Source organism: Poecilia latipinna, unplaced genomic scaffold (assembly GCF_001443285.1).
Source record: "Poecilia latipinna isolate Pla-1442-1.1 unplaced genomic scaffold, P_latipinna-1.0 Scaffold2334, whole genome shotgun sequence".
Lineage (NCBI taxonomy): Eukaryota > Metazoa > Chordata > Actinopteri > Cyprinodontiformes > Poeciliidae > Poecilia > Poecilia latipinna.
The window spans coordinates 32,827-56,018 of NW_015114950.1; the positions used below are offsets into that span (position 1 = coordinate 32,827).

At 36.5% G+C, this 23,192-nt stretch overlaps 3 protein-coding genes across 19 annotated transcripts in view; all 3 read right to left on the bottom strand.

Moving 5' to 3' along the window:
* tpd52l2b (tpd52 like 2b) lies at nt 1-18,971 on the bottom strand. Of its 14 annotated transcripts, none has more exons than XM_015018856.1 (10): nt 18,731-18,971; nt 14,347-14,504; nt 13,051-13,199; nt 12,070-12,129; nt 6,484-6,531; nt 4,152-4,253; nt 1,995-2,021; nt 1,830-1,871; nt 964-1,012; nt 1-247 (listed from the first exon to the last, which is right to left on the bottom strand). In XM_015018856.1, the coding sequence occupies exons 1-10, from the start codon at nt 18,747-18,749 to the stop codon at nt 161-163; spliced, it is 741 nt and encodes a 246-aa protein (XP_014874342.1). In that variant the 5' UTR covers nt 18,750-18,971; the 3' UTR covers nt 1-160. The 14 variants fall into 14 exon arrangements, with proteins under 14 accessions (XP_014874342.1, XP_014874341.1, XP_014874345.1 ...); XM_015018855.1 differs by having other exon boundaries at nt 1,830-1,874; XM_015018859.1 differs by lacking the exon at nt 6,484-6,531 and having other exon boundaries at nt 18,731-18,970.
* Nucleotides 16,711-23,192, bottom strand: part of LOC106937392 (dnaJ homolog subfamily C member 5-like) — a 27,269-nt gene continuing 20,787 nt past the window's right edge. Inside the window, exon 6 of the mRNA XM_015018871.1 lies at nt 16,711-16,732. The gene's annotated coding sequence lies outside the window, so the exon portion shown is untranslated. The remainder of the gene's footprint in view (nt 16,733-23,192) is intronic.
* Nucleotides 20,287-23,192, bottom strand: part of LOC106937389 (tripartite motif-containing protein 54-like) — a 10,749-nt gene continuing 7,843 nt past the window's right edge. For all 4 annotated transcript variants that reach the window (XM_015018853.1, XM_015018852.1, XM_015018854.1 and 1 more), the window contains exons 11-12: nt 21,804-21,933; nt 20,287-20,988 (exon numbers count right to left, since the gene is read on the bottom strand). In XM_015018853.1, the coding sequence (XP_014874339.1) occupies nt 21,847-21,933 (87 nt within the window). In that variant the 3' untranslated portion in view covers nt 20,287-20,988; nt 21,804-21,846. The remainder of the gene's footprint in view (nt 20,989-21,803; nt 21,934-23,192) is intronic.

A 23,192-nucleotide genomic window follows, 5' to 3' on the forward strand; every position in this document is an offset into this window, starting at 1 on the left:
TGATTTCTGGCTCAAAATTATTATTTTAATCAGAGATGATAAGATTTACAGATCGTAGGACAAAATGCAGTGTTGCTGAAGGGGTCAGAGGTCAGGGCTCCATAACAGTACAGTCTGAGGTCGTGAGGAAGATGGCAGCGAGGAGGAGGGGGCGGTGCTTTCAGAAGGGCGGGTTCTCATGAGTCGGGGTGGTGTCGGTCGGGGAGCTGACGGCGTCTCCGTTCCCTCTGGGTCCCACCACCTTATGCTGCGCAGCACCAACAGGAAAGAGGAAGACAAGAACAGGAAACGGACGAGTGTTTAGTGATTGTGACGGGTGCTGACTCAGCTCTTTCTGCTTCCTGTTTACAGCGGCAGACGACAGACCCAAGTGAAGTCCGACCCCCCATCTTCTTCAAATTTAACTAAATCTGCATCAAATGTTTGTGCTGCAAAATTTTCATTTGTGCCGCTATAATTTTAAACACGTGAAAAGTTGCCAAAGGTCATGAAAGGTCAACCAGCCCACTCTTCTTGAAATCTAAAAATTGGTGTCAATCAAATCCGCTGCATTTGTGCTGCAAAGATATTTTGTTTGTCTATTGCTTTGAAGATATTAATAAAAGTTTAGAGGTCACAAGCTCAACCAACTCTGCCACCTGTTTCAAATCCAACAAAATCTGATCAAATGTTTGTGCTGTAAAAATCTAATTTGTGCTGCTATAAATTTAAACATATTAATCAAAGTTTCCAGAGGTCATCAAAGGTCAACCAGCCACCACTGGCAAAACCTGTTCATTTATTTCTTTAAAGAAATGATCAGCTAACTTAATTTCATTTTGGTCATATTATCATGAGAAGTTGGCTTATGAACAGTTTCTCACTGACTTTTAGCATAAAAACAAGCAAAATATATAAATATATATATAAAAAAAACATTTCAAGCTCTAAATGTTTGTTGTGAATTTAAACAGTTTTACTCGCCTTCAGGTTTCCCACTTTGTCCTCAAACGACTTGAAGGTTGGAGAGTTTCTAAAGAGCAAAAACATGAAATTAATTAGAAATATCAAGTTTGATATCATAAATAAAAATCAATCAAGCTGAAATATACATCAAGAAAATGCAAAATAAATAAAAGCAGAAATAAAATGGTCTTCAAGATTTAAAGCTTTTATAGGAAATATACTTTATGTCTTAAGACAAAATTAGTTGTGAGTTTGTAAATAATCTGAAATTAAATGGTAAATAAAACAGAATAATATATTAAAATATACTTTTATAGAATTTTACTTGGATACATAATATAATTTATGTCAATTTCATTATAGAATATATCTATTCCAACAACATACATAAAATAAAATTATATATACTATAAAATTAGAAATGAAATGCTATTTAAGCAATGACAATAAAAATCATATTTTAAATTACACAATTTTATTAGCATATATTATCGTTTTTATATCCTAAAAAGTATAAAAGATATAATATCCAATTAAATAAAGCAATATATGCCAAATAAATAAAATATTATACTGAAAGAAAGATTGAGGAAAAAATATAAAAATAGTTCATTAAATGGAAATACATATTAAAAACATTTTTGAAAGTATTATAAATGCAATATATTTTATAAAATAAACTATAAAAGATAATATCAAACATAGATCTAAATTAATTGATTAAAATTATCTTAAAATCCCAAATGTGTAAGAAAGATGGAGAAAACAAAATAAAACTATATATGCAAATATCTAATTTATGTGTAATCTATTACAGAAAAACAAGCTTGGTGATAAAATAAAATTCGCTGCAAACATCAGGAGGAGCTCAGCGGTTACTTTACCTCATGGCCGGCATACTTATGGAGTGGCGAATGGAATAGTTGCTACTTTGAAAGCATTAAAGGAAGGAGAAAATCCAAGAGTTACACAGCGAAGCAAAGAGCAACAGAGATTAAAATACCTCCAAGTTTAAAGAATATCCTGATCTGGACCAACATTAGCCTTACCTAAAGGAGTTAGAGAAAGGAAGAGCTCTGCAATCAAACCGGGGCAGCAATAAAAAAAAAAAAAACAAGACGACAACGTGAGGCAACGGAGCAAACAGAAACCGGATCGGGACAAAAAACGGAAAAACAGCAGAAAAAGGAACAGCATGCAGATAAGAGAGCAGAAGCTGTTTGCAGCGGAACCAGAATCAGTAAAATCATGAATTTAACCGTTTTTCTGTCTAAAATGAAGTAAAACCACAGCAAATATTTTAGTACTTTAAACATGTTGGCTGCTGTTTTCTGATGCCAAGATAAGAACGGTTCAGATCTGCAAGACGCTGCTGGTTCCAAGTAAACATCAGCAGCAGTTTGACACCAGAACCGGTTTGGTGAGATAAAAAAAATAAAATAAAAAACAAGACAGAAGTGAAGTGATCATGACACAACAGGGGAGAAGAAACCAAACAACTTCTACTTCTCATTTTTAAAAACGTTAAAAGCTCTGGTAATTTAAATATTTCCACTACAGCAACACTTAGAAAGCAGGGGTGTCCAAACTTTTAATCACAATGTCAAATCATCAACTCAAATCACAAATAATACACTGAACATAACATATTTTAATTGAACAAGGAAAATAGTCAAATAGGAATTTAACTTCAAAATGGTTTCACATGTTTTCCTTATTAGAAAAACAAAAAAACATTTTTCTAATTTATTTATTTTTACTGAGGAAAACTGAAAAAGATTTAGTGTATTCTCAGAAATCAAAACATTATTTAGTCACTCTTTATTTGAAAAATATTTAATAAAACCAGATTTGAGTGCACTAACTGGATAAACATCATCCTATTACCATGAAATTAAAGAGATGGTTTTAAAAAATGAACAGTTTGTGCTGTAACTAATATTTTAATTTCTGATTCATAGTTTTATAATAAATAAAAATAAAATAAAATAAAAAATCAGTTTGCGCTGGTGGGACAAATTTGTGTTATTCAAGGACCACACAAAATCAGTCATGGGGCCACAAATGGCCCCCGAACCACACTTTGGACACCCCAGACTTTAGAGTTTCATGCAGAACTGCAACTATCTGAATTCTACATGCAGGCGTGCAGCAACAACAACGACGGTTAGAAACAGAGATGAAGAGGCAGCTGGACGCTCGGGTGGCAAACAGGAAAAAATTTGAAATATTCGGTTTTAGGGTGAAATTTCCTTAATGAAGCTTTTGCCCAACCGCTCAGCTGATATAGTTTCTGTTCTCATCAGAACAGGTGCATTCACACAAGCTCAGAAAAATGTGACCATTATCTACTTAAATGAGGCAATTAACAGGCCAAAAAAATGTATTACCATCTTCCTATTTTTAAAATCCAAAATATTTCCAGACATCTTCCTTCAGGTTTGTTGGTGGTGGTTTCAATGATTAGAAGAATCCACTTAATGGTTTTATGAATTGATATCAGACCATTCAAAGGAAAATCGACCCAAGAAAAGTGAAAATTATTCAACTTTTGTTGCTGTTGTCTCTATTGTGTTTGTGTCAGTTGGGTTTCACCTTGGATTGCGGGAACTTTCACCTTTTGCTGCCGTATCAAAAAGACAACTGATAAAATATTTAATATTCAACAATATACACAGATGCAGGCAGAGGAAAAACTTTAGCTGTTCAACCTCTAAAGGCTAGCAAAGCAAAGTGAGCGGAATTAACCAAACCACTCACTCTGTGGTTGCCTAGCAACAACTGCTGGGTAGGAAGCAGTTTCAACCCCCTGCCCCCAACTTCAGTTGCCTAGCAACAACCTGCTGGGTAACTGCCACAGCAGCAGTTTAAAGTTTTGCCTCTTAACTGCTTAAAAATAAAAAACAGCAGCTTGGAGTGAAAACAGGAGAGGTCACTCCCTCAGGCTGGCTGTGTTTCAGATATTTATAACAGAAAAATGATCAATAATTATCGACAGACTGATAAGAAACGCTTATATCCTGATACGTTCATCAGCCATAATTGAAGCTTTAATTTCTTACGTTTTCCGTAAATTTCACCCAAAAGCCAAACACCCTCAACTTTTAGTTGGTTTTATGTGTATAAGTTTGTGTTTTCTACTGGGCTTCACCAGCTACAGAACATCGTTTTAACTTTTCCAGCAGCAGGTCAGGTCATGTTTGTACCTCATGTCGCCCAGCCTCCTGCTGATGGCCGTGCCCAGCGTGTTGAGAGCGGCGCTCGTCTTCTGTCCCGCCTCAGAAAGAGTCTCCTGGGTCTTCTTGTATCTGCAGAAAGAGAGAACAGCGAGGATGAACAAACAAGATGGAGCCAGAGCGTGGAAAACAAAGGAAAGACAAACGGACACAGAAAGTTAGCAACATGGCTGATGGGAGAGTGAAGCAAAATAAGGAACATGATGTGGCAACTCCACATAATAGCAAACATACATTAAAAAATAGTTTCATGTGCCATTTTGACAATTTTATTACAATTTTTCCTGTATAATCCATGAACATTTATTTTCTTAAGAGAAAATAAACTAAGCAGCATTGGCTTAAGCAGACTGGACAAAACGATAGCAGTAATCGAAGAAGGGGAAATGGCTGCACAATGTCAGAAAAATTATGATCAACTTTCACATTTCTAGCTCAATATTTACTCAGAGCTTTAGTTTCTCAGCTCCTACAAATATTAATCAGGAGTGATTATTAGGGGAAGTTAAGAGTCCATCAGACTGAATAAACATGCAAAGCATCAAAGCATGACAATACCAAGTATTAGCAAAATGAAACCAAACTTTGCTTTAATTCAACAACTAAAACACGAATAAAGGAAAAAAGCTGCTGTGGGTTCAGCAATGGTAGTTTTTAACCCACAAGATCTTCCTGCTTCATGCATCACAGTGGACATGCACTGAAATTTATCAGATTTTTACTGAACTCAGTCAAGCAAAGTCAGGTTTATTTGTACAGAACATTTCAGCAACAAGGCAATTCAAAGAGCTTAGATGACAAAAACATAAACAATAAGACGTTACCCTACATGTTTAGAAAAAAAAAGGGAGGTTTCATTTCTGATTAATTCAATGAGCAGCAAAACACAAAATTCAGTAAAATGTTGCAGCATTTGACCTTCCAATCTGGGATTAAAAGAAAAACAGAGAAATTGGTTGATGGGATGATAAACCCAGTTACTCATGAAAATGGACAAAGTAAAGAGTGAAACTACATCTGCATAATATGAAAAACATCAGTTTTACTCAATATTGATCGTGATTAACCTTCCGTTTATTGACACAAATAAATGACACGTGAACAGCCTAAACATTTCATGCCAGCAGTCCTTTATGCCTGCAGTGTAGCTCATATTAGCTGCGTTTCCATTACAAATGTTGATATTCTGCTGATGTTGAAAAAACAAAATTTAGCAATTGCAATGTTTTCATGTAATTAGAATAACAAGTGAATAAGTTTGTTCACACGACAATTCATTAAATTCAATTCATCCTCATACTACTTCCTGTCTTCTTCTTCGTGGTTTCCTGCAGTAGTAACATCCAGTTGTTGATCATGTAACTCGTGAAAAACAAACAAAAAAATAAGCAAAACAAACAAAGCAAAAACAAGAATGCAGGAAGTCGTTTCTGGATGGTAAGTCAACAATAAAACACTTGTCTTTTCCTGCAGCCATACAGTGGTAAAACCACTGACCAAAAGTGCTGGAACTCCTCTGGGGTTGCTGGGTAATGGGCAGAGTTCTGCTGGGGTTGCTAGGTAACGGGCAGTACCTGCCGATTTGTCACATCACATTCCACAGGTTTTTGAAATGTCTTATTTTCCAGACACCAAAAAACATGAACTTGCTGCCAAAAACCAGTTGGGTTTTTAAAGATTTTTAAGCACTTGGACTGTATTTAGAAGCAGCAGAAACGCAAATGGAAGAACAACGACATGTAAAATGTGAATTTTTCCACTTTAAATCCATTAACCATTCAAGTTTATCCAGCTTTGAGTTAGGAAAAATAAGATGGGTCAAAATACTTACTTGTGTAATAACTGCACAGAGTTCAGGTTTTATTGGTTCATATGGATAAGTCACCTGAACTTCAATGCAGTTTTAGAGAGAAAATGTCGCAAAACTATGGTGGGTTACAGGAAACCAGAGTTGGAATATAATCCAAGATGTATCCTCTTGGATTCAGAAATCTTAATTCTCCAGAACTGAGCAACATCATCATCCTCAGTTACCTTCAGCATCCTGTCAAACTGCAGCTTAATGAACAAACAGCCTAAATTAAAGTCATGTGTTAGTTATTGTGAGTCCACCAGTCCCTAAGCATAACATGGCCTCCAACACCAGAACCTGAGTGAACCCAAGCTAACTACTGGACCAAATAGAAACAGAAAACAGAGCGTGAACAGCAGAGAAATGATGGAGAAAAAAGCTCCCAAAATGAAACCTTAGCTCATCTAAAAAGCCAAAGACAAGCAAAAACTAAAAAAAGGATTAACTCACGCTTCAGAGTGGGTAATGTCATCCAAAGTGGCTGAGGCAGACAGATATCTGAAGACACAACAGCGGGATAATGACACAAGGGAAGACACAGTCATAATAAACAATAATCCTAAAACCTGAAAAACTCTCAGTATAGATCTATATTTATATAGATATGCAAGAACTTAAACAGTCATTCATTCATTTCTACCATTTAGTTATTTACTCCATTAGCAGACCAAAGCATGTGAAGGCACCATTGTTTTACTCCTCGTTTTAAAACGGTTGTAATCTAAAAAAAAAAAGACAAATTTTCCCAACTACAATAAAGCAAAAAAGTATTTGAGGATACAGCAAAATGTTCACATTTCTTCTCACTGCCTTGTAAATCAAAAAATGCAAGTAACATTTTAATATGTGATGGACCGATATGAAACTTTGGGCCAGTCCCAATGGCCAAAATTAATACTGCCGTCACAACTGATATCAGACTTCACCACCCTTTTAACATGAAAAAAATTATAAACTATTATTTTATTGATTATTTTGATGATTAATTTGAAAACAATTGGCACATTCCTCATTTCATTTAATTGTTTCAGCCCTTCCAAAGGTATAATCTTTCACAAGTAATTATGAAATTAGTTGAGTTTTTTGAATAATCAATTCATCACAATTAATCGTTTCAGCCCAACTAAAATTATGACCCTTCATAATTAGCTACACAATCAGTTGAAGAATCGATTAATCACAATTATGCTGATAATTCTGATTAATCGTTTCAGCCCAACTGAAGTATATCGTTTCACAATTAGTTGATGATTATTTCAATATTCAATTAACACAATTAATTAGATCAATTGGATTAATCAATCTTTCACAATTAGTTACACAATGAATAGACGATTATTTGAATAATCGCTTAATCACTATTAATCCACTTAATTGTTTCAGCTCTACTAAAGTTATGTCCTTTCATAATTAGTTGACAGCTATTTGAATAAACGATTAATCATGAGTAATCGTTTCAGCCTTAATGATCTTTCCATGTTACTGCTCACAAGTACGCTGAAATTTAACAACAAAAAAAAAGATTAGAAAGTGCATGACTTTTGAATAAAACTGCTGAGTAATAAAGTTTTGATGTAAAACCTCTCTATTTTTCTTTCCTGAATGCTATCAGCGTTCTGTCTTCAGACAGCTGCTGGTCTTTGTGTGATGAATAAACAGGCGGTTTGACCAGCTCCACGCTTCAGGAAGCCGGGAGGGCAAAGATAACAACGTGGAGCAGAACGGCTGAAAGCGCAGGATGGGAAATCCTCCCACATTTATACTCCGATGATTCATGCTTTAGCAGATCAAAACACCTACTAACTCACTCATTAGTGAGAAGTGATAAAATAGAACAAAAACACCATTTACTGCCTCGTTTTTACTGCATAAAAACCATCGTTTTGATTCTGGTTCTGGTCCAAATGCAGATGTAAAGCAAGGACAAGATGAGTCTGTATGTTCTGACCTCCATCAGCACAATGCAGCTTACAGTACAGCAGCGCAGCGTCACACTGGGCAGATCTGTGCTGTAATTGTTTCAGAGAAAACAGTCTGAACAGAGGCAGGGAGCATGTTGCTTATAAACGTCTGAGCTGGATTTATTAGGGGGCCTTCATGGTGAACGAGGACTCCACTGTTCTCTCCAACACGACCCACTAGAGATGGACCGCATGGTAGAAAACATGAAGACCACAAAAACCTGCTCAACTTTAACTTCAAACTGATGGGAAGATGTGAACTTCAATACAACAAACATCTCATCAAGGCCACCAATGTCTCCAAGACTGAGATTGCCAACAGCAGTGGAGACTTGATTTTCATTATTTTATGCTTGTACTAAAACAAATGTGCCCTTTAAAAACAATTCAGCAAAACCAATCCAAGCCTCCAGACAGTTCGATACGATTTTGGACAAAATATCAAATTAATTCCAGAAATTAAAACTTATTCAAGCCCAAAGCAAGAGAAGGTTTTTTTGAAATTACAAGAATATAGTGAAAATGTGAGAATTAATTCGTAACATTACGAAATGTCGTACGATAAAAGTCATAATAATACAAGACTAAAGTTGTAGCAGCATGACACGAGTTATAAAGCGAGAATAAAGTCACAACAGAAATAAAGTTGGAGTAATACGAGAATAAAGTCAGAATAACACTCGGATAATGTTGAAATAATGTTAGGTTAACGTCCGAATAACGTTAGGATGACGTCAGGATAAGGCCAGGAAAATTCATCCGGGAATAAAGTCGTAATGTTAGGAGCATGAAGTAGTACTCCATACAGTTAAACTGAAGAATGTTGAGCATCTTGATGTTAAAGTTTGGAATCAGTTTTGAAAATAAGGAAATATTCCATATTTTAACACATCAGCATCAAGTCATCTTTAGTAGCAGGACTTTGAAACGACTGTGGAAACCACTGAGTATTTCAACACCAGAACCAAACAACGTGACACCAGATCTTGATATCTCTATCAAAGCATTTAAAAAATATATATATACTTTCTTCTGCAATAGTGAATTTTTTCAACCAATATTACGACTTTATTCTCTTAAGTAAAAGAATAACTGTCAGTAGGATTTTTGTGTACTTTTGCACTCCTGCTTATTAGTTGCTTGTTTTAATCTCTTCACTCTAAATTTATTTTTAAAAGCTGTAACATGAAAATTAAAAAAATTTTGTAACATTTTGTCTTTACTGTCCAACCCTATAAATAATAACTATTAAATCACAGAGTTTTTATGACGTATGCTCTGTGAATTTCTCTTTTTATTTGGCTCTTTTGGCAGTCCACAGTCACATTTCCCTCCTCTTCCTCATCTGTCATTCTGCATCTCAGTCTTTTCCTCTCGTCCTAGTTAGTCCAGTCTGCGCGTCCTGTCTGGTCACTGGGACCAGCGAGCGAGGGGGCTGGGAACAATGTGTGTCAGAGATAGACACATTTTCCTGCACTGGGTGTGTGTGTGTGTGTGTGTGTGTTATGGTAAATAAAGAGCTTCATGCCTGCCTGCTTCTCCTGTCCTACATTTTTCACCAAATAGACACAATCCACAATTATCTCAACAGCAAACAAAAGAAAATCGGCCATCTTGGTTTCTGGGTGCAACCACAGAGCAGCCCCCCATCACCTGCTGGTGGCTGCGTGTTAAAACAGAGACCAGACCAGTTAGCTACATCTTGTTGAGTTAGATTATCCATCAGAGTAAAGCTGGTCCGTCCAGTTTATTAGCAAGTCAGGCAGATAAACTCGATGCTTAAACTAGGGGTGTTAAACTTTGTCAGGTTGGCGAAGTACTTTTTAAAAACTAAAATCACTAAAAAATGTTGCTTTTTACCTACTCATAAATAAACATGAATTATTTTAATCAAACAAATAAAATAATCTGATATTTTTAGTAGAAGAGGAATTGCAAATGAAGTTTGCACATTTTTTCCTTGGTAAATGAAAAGCATCCAGTTTGCTTATTATTCTGGGCTAAAATGATTAAAAACTGAAACAACATTTCATCTATTCTCAGCAATAAAAACAGGATGCGTCAGTCTTTATTTGAAAACACTTGCTGTATTTACCCGACTTTGAACACATTAATTAAAAGCAGATTTTTGTGCACCAACATGCGTTTTAGAGTACAAGTCAATGAGTAGATGTGGTTCTAGTTGCCATAACAAGGAAACCAGAAAGCTTGAAAATGTTGATGCATCTAACATTTTTATAAGTAAATTTTAATTTAAATAAAGTTTGTTGGTCGCACAAAATCAGTCCAGGGGCTGCAAATGGCCCCCAAGCCTCACTTTGAAACCCTTTGTTTTTAAAAACGTTTTCCAGTCGGGACGCGACGCAGCAGCTGGACGTTAGCATCAAGCTAAGCTAGCCCCGTTCTCCTTCGTGCCTCTCAAAGGTTTTCCTCTGTCCTGATAAACAGGGTGTCCAAACACTCACAGTGACTCCCTGAAGACAAACTCGCCTTTATGCTCCCATAAATCACACCGAGACGTGAAGAATGCGCCTCAGCTCCGACCGGAACCGACCTCAAATTCTGCAGATTCTGACCGTTTGTTGTAAATGCTGCAGGGAAATTTTTTTTCCCCCCAACTAAAAAACAAAACTAGTGAAAAAGTTGTTTAGCATCTTAAATTGTATTCTATTCAGGTTTGAACAGAAAAAAAATAAATAAATTTTATCTTGACTTCAGCTTCGTCCGGCCAACAGAACCAGCATTTTCACCTCATTTCTGCATTTTTTTCCTACTGGGTACCATCAGTTTGTTTACTTAAGGATCCTCTTTAACCCTACAGAACATTACAATAAACATCATACTTTTACAAAAAATGTAAGAGATGAAGGATACTTCAGTTTAAAACATCAAAGTATCTCAGAAGAGTCGTTGTGGATGGTGATGCTGTTGCCTGGGAGGATTTCCAGTAGCAGTCAATCTTGCAACGCATCTGAAGAAGCCTCTGACAGAAGTGTGTTGCTATGATATGCTAACAGCTCCATTTCCAGGCAGCAGAGATGATGCTAAACATCATGACATCAGTTGTTGGCAAGCTCTGCTGATCCACCACCTTCACTTTTGCTGCTCCACTTTAAATCTGAGAGATGTTGGAGTAGGGGATTTGATCTTTGCCCATCATTACTCTTTGCATCCACAAAACCTCCTTTTCATCTCCCCTGAGATTTGAGCTCCTATTTGTAGCTCTGAGCTACTGAGACGCTAATCAGCTGCTCCTGGTTGCCTTAGTTACTTATCATAACTTTCCAAAAGTAAAAAGAAAACATCAAAAAGCAAAGGGAATAACTGTCCAAACAAGCAACACCTCAACCAAAACCTTTATGAACAGAAGTCTGCAAATAAACAAATTGGAGGTAATTGGTGCAACCGTGAGCAGTCAGACTGACTGCAGTTGGACGTTTTAAAATCAGGAGATAAATTTACGCTCGCAGTGATGACTCAACAGCCATATTGGAAAAACAGCGTCTGCTACCAGGACTGAGAGAGAGAAGCTGGAAATATCCACCAGAGTTTGTCCAGACAGGGAAGAGGAGAAACATGTCATCAATCTAAGAGGAAGAACGAACAGCTGATCCAGATAGAGGAAGTCCTCTGCTGATACAACAAGACAAACAAGTGATTCACTCTGAAGGACCCAGAGATGCTCCGGAACCACATCAGGCCTTAATGGGTGAAGTAATGGGTGAGTGGAAAACGAATCAGATATGGACCCGGTTCTGTTATTATTAGAACTGTAAGAAGAAAGAGTCACTTCAAGTCGAAGCAAATGTCCAGGAGAATCATCAGAAGAGCAGATCCAGAGTCAGACTGTTGCACCTAACGCTACATTTTCTAACAAACAAAATCAGCAGATTAATGCAGTTATTATGAGCAGGCTTCAGGTTAACAAACAAATCCACACCATCTCTGTAACGCCCGGTGTTAAACAGCAGCCACTGCAAACATGGTTAGAAGGTGAGAGGAGTGAGGCACTGGGGGCGAGTCGGAGCGTGAGAGAGCAAACAGCGGCGTCCAGCAAACGGTTGGTAAAACTCACAGATCCGAACCGGTCACCCTTTCGTTCCACTCGCCCAGTTTCTCTGTGGTTCTCACGTAGCTAGAAACAGAAACAGGAGCACGTTACGCCGCCGCCGTCCAGCAGGGGGCCGGAGCTAAGCTAAAGCTGCGTCACTACGAACAGTTCAGGTCCGAAATGCTGCAAAGGAATTAAAGCGTAGGGGCGTCGAATCTTTAGTTTGATCTCATCTGGAAGATGTTTGCAATATTTCCACAAACATCTTTGAGTGAAGAGTGAAGATTAATATCGTCCATCCAGATGCCTGCTCCAACATACAAGAGATAAGAAAATCTAGAAGACGAGAAAATATTGAAATGAAGACAATACTGGGAAACCAACTGATTTCCCAGTACATTAGGAAATACTGCGATGGCAATAATGTTGAAAAACATTGCAATCGAAATAATATGAAAACATATTGCTATGGCAATCAAATTTAAAAATACTGGCAAATATGGAGCTGACAATATTGGTAAGTACTGCAACAACAATAATATTGGGGAATATTGCAATGACTCTATAATTTACGATATAGACCCGTTTTCATCGTTAATCTCTTCCTACTCTGTGTGACCTTTAGTATTTTTAGCAACGTCATGAGTGAAAAATATAACTTCAGAACTCGTAAAATAAATTAGCCACCAATTCTTGTTCTCCAAACTGGCATAAGACCATGGAGCCAGACCGTAACAATGCAGCAATATTCTCCAGCAGCTGCACAGGAAGTCAAAAGTTTCAACTTTAATACTTAGAAAAAAATTTCCAGGAAAGTAAAAAATGCCGGAAAGCAATATTCTCAGACTGAGATAGCCTCGGCGCTTTTATTCTAGAAGGGAAATCCTGTTTGAAGGAGAGGCAGAGATTAAAATGATCCATCTGCAAACAACAAATACTTTCTGGGTTTATGAGCCGAACCCTGTGGACCAGAACCAGAGAGGTGGCCGGTTTACTGGTACGTACGCTTGTGAGGTCTGGACGTCCTGCCAGCTCTTGGTGATGTTCTGCTTGAGCTCGTTGAGCGGACTGAGGCCCAGCTTCCTCTTCAGCTCCGAGGCGTGCCTCTCTTTGGCGGACAGAACCTGGCGCAGCGTGTTGATCTCCTCCTCCACCTGAATCAGAACCGCACAGTTCAGCCTGCAGCAGCTCCTCTTTAGAACCAGACACACTGCACTCTGAAAAACACTTCGGCTTAAGTTCTTTTAAACGTTTAACAGATTTTCACCAGAACCAGAACCTGCTGCGTCTGTGGATCAGAATGTGGAAATAATGTTGAATTTTAGCCAAAAAGGTTTTAAACATTTATGAGCCAGAAAACCTCATAACAGGAGCTGCAACTAATGATTATTGAGTAATCGATTATTCTACCAATATTCTGATGATTAATCGGATAAAACAGAATTCCACATTCTGCACATCTTTCATTTAAACATTAAAAATTCATTAAAGATCCAAACAAACGATTTGATTCCTTTTTAAAGTAATTTAATGCCATAGTATTCCTTTAGTGAAAGTTGGACCATTTATTTGGTATTTTAATATTTCTAGCATCAACTTAGTTTAATTACTTCTTTGTTGTTTATTCACCAAATGGCATATTTAAGAGTTGATAAAATCCAATTAATGAGCAATTAATTACTTAATCAGTTGCTGATTATTTCAATAATCGATTAACCAGATTAATCATTTCAGTCCTACCTATTCCTGCCATCAGTCAGAGCTACTGACCTGGCAGATAAAATACCTTTAATTTCTCAAGATGCAACGAAACTGAATTTACTGTAAACCTTTACAGTTTGGAAAATATTCTGACTGCAGCTAACGATTAATTGACTAATCGGATTTAAAAAATACGGCACACTCTGCTGATTTTAAATTAACCACTTAATAAAATATTTAAAAAACATCTAAAGAGGCAAATAAATGTTTTCACTTTCATATTTTACAGTTGGTATACTGCAGTTAACCATTAACTGATTACTAAATTAGTAGACAATCATTTTAGTAATTGATCTATTATAATCAATCTGATTAATCATCTTATTTACCATAAAAACAAAAGGAAACCAGAAACTTTGGAAAAGATGATCATTTTATGTCACATCTAATATTTTTCTAAGTAGATTTTAATTTAAAACTTATAGTTTTGTCCTTTTTGCTCTTGAATTGTGGTCGGGGGGCCGCAACAGAATCAGCCTATGGGCCGCAAATGGCCCGCGGACCCTATGTTGGACACCGTTGTGGTAATCGGTCCCTGACCTTCGTCAGTTCGAGGCGGAGCTCCTCGGCCTCTTCCTCCGTCAGGCCGGGTGGGAGAGGGTGAGCCGAGTTCGCGGCCGCGCCCTCCGCCTGATCGTCGGCCATGTTGTCTGAGGGATCCATGCTGTTGCCTTTGTTAGGAGAGTTCAGGTTGATATCTGCAGCAATGGATGATGGGAAAATTAGGAAACATTATAGAGAGAGTAAAATTTAAAGGATACAGATGTTCTTCATTCACATTTATGCAGGAAACTACATTTAGAAAGCAGCTTACATTACCGCTGAAACGATTAATCGTGATTAATCGATTACTGATTCAACTCATAGTTGAAGAAAATGCTCTCTTTTAATGTATTTAAGGCCACTGTTAATCAGTTTGTAATTAAGGCATTTTTTAAAATGCTTTGATTAATATCATGGTGTATTTTAGTCCCATTTTTATGTTGATGTTATTTTTCATTTATTATTTATATTGTATCTTAATCAGGTTTTGATATCTGTAGTTTTGATTTGTAATTGTGTGTTGCTGCCAGTCTTGGTCAGAAATCTTTAATCTTGAGACATCTGGGTAAATAAAAGTTATATACAAACACTTAGAAATAACTGTCAGCTAAATCAATTAATCATTAACTGGAGTCTGAAAGTCAATTCAGAGCAGAAATTAAACAAAAAATATATATACATTTCGCATTTTAGGTAAAAAAAACACTTTTGTCTGTAAATATATTTTAGCCAAAACTCCTCCAGCTGTAGTTTTAGCTTCTCCTGGTTCAAACAAACTAAAATGTTTATTTTCTTAAAGGAATTGAATAACTTGAATCTTTGAATATATTGCATAAAAAAGGCTTCTGTGGTTAAATGAAAAATATGTTAAAATTTAAAAGTTTGATTAATCGATCAATCATCAGAATAATTGATAGATTAATCATTTACTAATCGTTAGTTGAATCCTTAATGAACGAATGAATTTTTCATTAATTAAGAGTTTGAAATGTTAGTATGAACTGATTAGGATTCCTTAACCTTAAGTAACTGAGTCCAAGATTCCTGCAGTCTGATAGCCGCTCTATGAAACTGAATAAGTGTCGAGTCATTTACCTGAAGGCTAATTTTAGCAGCTTCGGCTGAGGGGGCAACAGAACAGGGAAAGGAGAAAATACGTCTCCAATAAATGCAAAACGACATCGAAATGGGCTTCAGGGAGCTGTAATCTGCACAACACAACCGAATGTTAACGTAATATAAAAACAAGACGCAGCAAAGACTGAACCAGAGATTCAGCGAAAATGGTGGCCATTAATTAAAGTTGTTCAACAAAATCGACGACAGAGTTTCAGATGTTACTCCGATAAATGATAATATTGTTGTTTTGAGACCATTTTCAAGTAATATAAAAGGCAATGGCATAATAATAATGCAAGAACACATTCTCAGAGATTAATAAACTTTAAATTCTAATGAACATTTAACACTGGACCTGGAAAACATTTTAAATATCCAAAACACACAAACAAAAACAACAGAAACGACAAATAAAATGAAATACTGAGTCTCATAACACCAGACTGAAGACTTTTATCATCCAGTTTTAGGCAGAAAGAGGAAAACGATAAATCCTGCAAATGGAAATGATTTATAGTGACAAGGCTAAACCAGCTGAACATTTTCTGATGTTGGGAAACGACAGGATTATCTGCACACAGCTCAGTAATCTAACTGACAGCAAACAGTGACTCCACCTGTAAGGTATACAGGCGTCACCAGCACAGACAGGAAAAACCCCGATAAAAACAAAAATTAAAATAAAAACACTGAGGTACAGGAACCAGGAACAGAATTACTCATTGTTATAATGACTTCCTTTTTTTGTTGTTTTTTACAATAAGTTTACTGGGTTAAATTTATGCTAAAGCTGTAAATGGGTGGACTTGTTTGGCAGCAGACTAACCTGTCTGCAAACTGAGGTGTGGAGTGAGTGAGGCCATCCTCCACGCCCACTGAACGCCACGCTCTTCTACGTTCTGTTTTCTACACTCCACTAGCAGCCAGTCTTCCAACGAATCAGAAGAAGCCTCTGACTGAAGACTGTTGCTCTATCAAAGCAGAGATGATACTCAACAGCAACATCTCCTGGATGCCACCATCAGTTATTATTAGCTAGCTCTGCTATCCGCCTCCTTTGCTTTTTGCCGCCCCTCTTTAATCTGTCTGAGAGATGCTGGAGTAGGGGACATGCCTAGGCCTGTCACAATAAGCAATAAATCAATAAATCACATGACTTTTTTGTTGAAAAGTTTGCATTTTGAGAAAAAACAAGCAAAAAAAAAAAAAAAGCATTTGACACCTCGTGTGTGTGTGTGTGTGTGTGTGTGTGTGTGTGTGTGTGGGGTGACCCGCGCCACTCCACGCACACACGCACGCACGCACGCACTAAACCTTTGCCTGTTTTCCTTGTCAAATTTTCTGAAATGCAATTTTGGTCACAGAGACTTCATAATTATCTTAATTATTGTTTTGTGAATTTATTTAGGATATTTAAAATGTTTTCCAGTTCCGGTATTAAACTTTCTTTAGAAATTAAAGTTTTTTATGTTAACCAGCTACTCCTGATTGTAAAAAAGAAGAACCAAGCACTTTGTTGCCATAGTTACATACAACAGCTGTCTGAAAGTAATAAATAAATAAATAAAACATCCTATTCATATCGCCAGCCAATAGCGCGGCAGTTAGCATAGCATCTAGGTATTTCAACTTTCTTAGTGGCATTTCTTTCGAATATTTTAGATATGCGATATGAGGGGGGAAAAAAGTCTGCAAATAATCACATTTTTAACTAGTAAAATGGAGTTACGCTCCACAGAAAAATCTGCGAATAATGAAACAACAAATAGACAGAGGTCTGCTGTAAATGCCCTGATTTAAAAAGAAAAGCTGTGAGATGGTGAGAGAGAGCAGAATGTAAAGTCGCCATTTTCATCCTTAGAGCTTTGAACGTTGATCATGGAACTTGTTGGAAGCTTTTTTAGAAAACTCAGAGTTCAAGTAAAGAGCTAGATCATCTAGAATGCACACAGGAACATTCCTGTAAAGCGAACAAGATGCTGAGCTAATTGAAAATGTGACCTACAGTCACGTATTCTTCGATTTAAAGGTCCTGTTTCAGGAAATGGCTCTTTGACACTACAGGGTGATGCCATCTGTGGTCCCATCATCAATAATTAACCATCACTTACAACAGGAAGGCTAGAAAAATATCTGGAGTCCTCTTTTTGTATCATAGTTCCTAAAAATAATCTGAGTTTGATTGGATTTGGCCATGTCTCCTTACAGAAACAACAAGGAATCCATCTACCAACAAGTCTTAATATTGAGCATTCAATGCAAATAGCATGTTTTTATTTAAACATAACTTTGAATGTAAAAGTAATGGTCTAACAATGCCTATGCCCAGAACAAAGTTGAACTGCAGAACTTTTAGCAAAATGAGCAGAATTTAGCATTTCAGACTAAAATACATTATTTTATGCCTCCTTTTATCAATTTTTTATATGTTGGATTCATGTCAATGTGTAAAAAATACACAAAAAATGTCTAATCAGAAATCTCATGACCCCCTGTAGCATCTCTGTGACCTCTTTAAGGACTGTGACCCCCAAGTTGAAGACCTCTAGTGTATACATATTGTTTTGCTTGTTTTGGGAATGTTTTATATTGCAATTTTGCCCCTACTTTGCAGTATATTATTCTTAATTTTGTTTATTTGTACATTTTTATCTTTGAGAAGCCATATGCCTCGACTTCCTGTCTCTTTCCTGCTGTTACACATCCATTTTCCCAACGATATTCCACTCTATTGTTTTTTTTTTGTTCATTTTATGAATAAAGTTGAATAAATGTTTAAAAATGAATGTTCTGGGCCTGTGTGGAGGTGGAGGTTAGCTGGAGTTAATGACACAGCAGAAAGGAAGTTTTCTCCTCACCAAACATCAGCACCTGGTCTCAGTTTCATTCACTCATTTAACGAAACAAGCGGATGTGTTGAAGTAATGGACCCCAGTGACTCAGGTGGTTAAAACTGGGTTGAATCAGCTGATAATGTCAGTGAAATCAGTGCAGGGAAGCTGCTAACATCAGTAACTCGATCCTCCTCCTTTCTCTCCACCTGCTGTTGCTGTTCCTGTCACGGATCGGAGGGCCCGTCTGTGCTCCCAACACCCACCCCAACTTCCCCGGGCCAACAGCAAAACAACACGGAGGAAACGGTTTTTTGTCTTATTACAGGGTTCTGAAAGAAAAACCAAGCTGCTCTCAACTTGTTTGCGCCGTTTTTTCAGCCAGGTAGAGAGCTGAGTTGTGCTAACTTGCTCGGTAAGCTAACAATTACCTTGACTGGCTGGGTCCATGGCGTCAGTTCAGCAGATTCTGGGTTATTCTGATCGGTTCTGCTTGAAGCAGATCTGTGTGTTCAGCCCCCGCCTCGGTGTGTGGAAACCTCCCCGACGAGAGCGACCAGCTTCCACGTAGAGAAGGACGTCGATGGGGAACAGCCAGCGGAGTCAAAACAGCCCCAACCAACAGCCAGCTCAGCCTAAGCTACTTTCTGTCAAGCTAGCGGCTGCGCTACATCCTCTTTCGGTGACTTCATTTCAAAATAAAAGCGTTTCCGTTGACGCTACTACTTTTTGTTATGCCGTCGAGTTAAAAGTACTTGTGGGCCAAGAGAAAAGATAAAATAAAATCAAATACATTTTTTAGGGGATGAAATGTATGCTATTCATTGTAGATTCAAAGCTTAAAAACTATTTTGCACATTTTCTGTACTTAGGATCAGTTGAACAAACTGATAAATAAATATACACTGAAGACCTTTTTTAATTTTTGATAAAAGTATTACAATATTTTAGTAAGGTCTGACTTCCATAGGAAAGGAAGGTATACATAATTATAGATCTGAAAGATAAAACCTACCAGGTTCACCTTGTTTAAAATTAACAAAAAAAAGCAAATAATATTCTGTTAATGGTTTTTCTATTATATTTAGATGTTTTTCAAAGCAACATAAAAAGAATATGTGTCACTTTTGCTTTATATTGTGGAGTTGACTAAACTGGAGCACTGGATGTTCATAGTAACTTTTGATTTAAAGTGAAAAATATGGTTGATAAAAGATGAGTACTTCAATATTTAGAATACTTTAATTTGTTTGTTTTGAAAGGTGGTGAAGATTTGCTTTATCACTGTCATTTTCGTATTGTGGTTGAGGACTGCACAAAATCACACCGAGGACCACAAATAGTCCCGGGCTGCATTTGGATAACCCTGATTTAAATGAATGTGTAGAAGAAGAACACAAAATATTTTATCAAACTAAATAGAAAACGTTCAACCCAAAAACGTTAGGAAGATGTAAAGTTTTTCTTAAGACCTTTAAATTATTTTTTCTACTTCATTTAATTAAAAATATTAAATGTTTTATTGCTCCACAGATTAAAAAAAATAATTTAAATAATTTAGAATAAAGTTATTTTGTGTTTTTATTTGAAAAACATCTGGATGCCTGAATTTATTTTTGCCTCCTATTCTAAAAAATAAACAAACTACCACATCATTCATTTTTCAAGCCATCAAAAAATACAAATTATAATTTTCCTAATTTTTGGTTTAAATATGTGATCCTGGTAGCAACTGAGAAAGCAGCTATTAAAAAAAGAGCTCTATAAAACAAAAAATAAGGTCATATTTAGAGAATTTATGTATTTTGCTACTTCTTAAGGCATTCAATTAAATCCAAAATACTTTATTGATCCCAATGTTAAATTAGATAAACCATGTGTTATGCTTTAAAATATTATGGATGAATTCAAGAAAAGAAAACAAAGATAAATCAGTGATTTATCTCCAGGAAGTCTCTGGAAAAACGTCACCTTTCATACAAATTTGATCTAAAAACTTTATTATTGCTCCTCTGAATTGGAAAGTTGTAAAAGTTTGTCCCTCCCAGATTATTTTCCATACAGGAACTAAAACATTCTGACATACTGTCAAGTATAAATCCTGGTTTTACTACTTAAACATGTGGCGACATTTCAATGCTTTTATTTTGAAAGCATGCCGCCCAAACCGGAAGCTGCAGCCTCCAACCATTGCAGGACATTCGTTTCTAAAACTTTGCGTGGATAGATGACATCAGAGACATGTTTTGATGGGATTGTCTTTATATTTTAACTCATTCTGAGATTAGAAACGCGTGACTTTATGTTTTTACCCCCCAAAAAATCTACAAAACAACGTTGTACACGATCAAATCTGCTCCAAATTTGTTCTAAAGTCTCCATCCAGCAATTCAAGCTAGTAGAAAAAAAACCTAAATGTACTGAGACACACTCAGATTTGTACACCAAGACCAAAGTTTGGACCAAAACAAGAAGCAATCAGCAAATCAAAACAGCTAAAATGATACAGAAAATAACTTCCTGTGGGACTTTGGGTTTTAAAAATGATCATGAACGAAGCAAAAGTGCCTCATTTTTCCATTCCTGCTGCAGCTGAAACTGGATCTACCAAGAACCGGGACCAGAGCCGAGGAGGAGGAGGATGAAGAGGAGAACCGGAGGAAGGACAGCTCTGGTTCTCTGTATTCTTCTGAAAAAAAAAAAATAAATAAAATAAAATAAAAAAAATAAATAAGTAAATAAATTTAAGCCATTCCTGCATGGTGTTAGGGCGATTACCAACATTGAAATTATTATTTTTAATAGAAGATGCTGCAAAGCTCTGAATGTTTGTCTTAAGATGAGCTATTTTATTATATTTCTATGGTAACATTAAGTAGTACAATTACATTTTAGTATTTAGGTCTCAGGAAGCCAAAAAACTAAAAGCCCAACAGGAAGTCATAATTTAAACTTTCAAAAACATAACTGAGATCCAGACATAATTTTGAGATACAAAGTCCTAATTTTGATTTTCTAAGTCATGATTATGAAATTTAAAGTCCCAATTGTTTTAATATTCAAAATCAAAATGATCATATTAAGTCATAATTTTGAGATTTAAAGTCATAATTAAGAGGTAGTAGTTCGGATATTCTAAGTCATATTTATGACACCTAAAGTCATAATTTTCAGATTCTTATTAACAATTATGATTTAGTCATGATTATGAAATACAGAAACAGCCTGCTTTAGAGAAACAGAGTCACAATTATTCAAATTAAAATCAAAAAATACTTTATTAAGCCCAAAGGGAAATTAAATTGACCCTAAAAGTCGACATTATCGCTTCAAAATACGTAATTATGACTTCCTGTTGGGCTTTTATTAGTTTTTCTGTCATTGCAGAAATGCTTCATGAATCCAACAGCCGCAGTCTGAAATGTAAACTGTAGTTCCGTAATTTAACCACAGGGTGTCAGTAAAGGGCAATGAAACAGCAAAAGAAGAGCAGCGCGATCTGACCTGCGTGGAGGCGCTAATTCATGTCCGTCTCTCTCTTCTGGGTTCATAAGTACATAAAACAGCCGATGTAAGACCAGAACCTCAGCAGGATGACCAGTAAGGCCAAAAGGTAGAAGACCAGTGTGACAATCTGGAGGGACAACAGAAAGGAAGCGTTATCAAAGCTCCAGCACACTCAAAACGAATAATGACGATAATGATGAAGCGAGTTTGACTGCAACGGCGTATTAAAGCCGCTGAAAATAGAAAAAAAAGAAAAAGAAATGAACTTATGCGAAAAAACAAGGACATTTGTAGATTAATCTGAAACAATTTCTAGGAAAAACTCCGAATTTTCTGAGTTTGAAAATTTTGCCAGGACATTATTTAATTTTATTTTTTAATTAATTTCAAAATTTCTAGAAAAAAAAACAAGAAAGTTCCTGAGTTTGCAAAGTTGAAAATTTGAGGGAAAAAACAACATTTTATAACAATCAAGTAACTATGTTCCCTCCCTTCAGTTGTTACAAAAATGCTATACAGGTCAAATATGACTTAAAATAAATTTGACTGTGTAAATTAATGCCTTGAAATTGGACCTCTGTCTCTTTAAAAACTCCTTTCTGAAGCTCCGCCTTCAGGAAGTCGTCCCAACATGGCTCCCTTGTTAACCCTTTAACGTTTTTCACCAGCTTCTTACTGAGCACTAATGAGCTCAGCAGTTCCACCAGGTGTTTGCTAATTGCTGCTAGCTAGTCTGAAGGAGAGGCGTTTTACGCAGCTGAATTGTTGCCAAAGAGATTAAAGGATTTCTCAAATATGAATGAAAGAATGAAAGCAACACTCCAAGTTGTTTTTGGTTAGGGAAAAACATAACGTGATGGAAAGCTAAAACAACAGTCGATTTTACATCATACTGCACCTTTAAGAAGTACTTACCAAACACAGAGACAGCTGCTTATTACTATTTTAACAGTTTGTTAGGAAGTTTTATCAAATCATGATTTGATTTGGGCCAAAATGAGAATTATTTTTTCATCCCTGGTTTACAGAGCACAAAGTTGTTGGAGGTTTCAGACGGTTCCTCCAGATTCAGGTTTAAGGAACAGCCGAGATGTGCTGAAGGGGAATCCCCCCGTGGCCATATCACCTGCTCTGAAATTTTACCCTTTGGCAGGGTTTCCCAGAGTGCAGCACTAATGCTAATGCTAATGCTATGCTAACAGCTTTGAGCTCCATCACCTGAAGGAAAGCTCCATCTGTCTTTCAGAAGGAGAGCAGTTAAACTTAATATCAACTCAGCATAGGGTTGGTCTGGTGATTATTTTTTTGGTTAACCAATAAATACTTTGAAGGTAAAAGGTGCTTAATAGGAGATTTTTTTTTTTTTTTTTTACAGAATTTGAACAA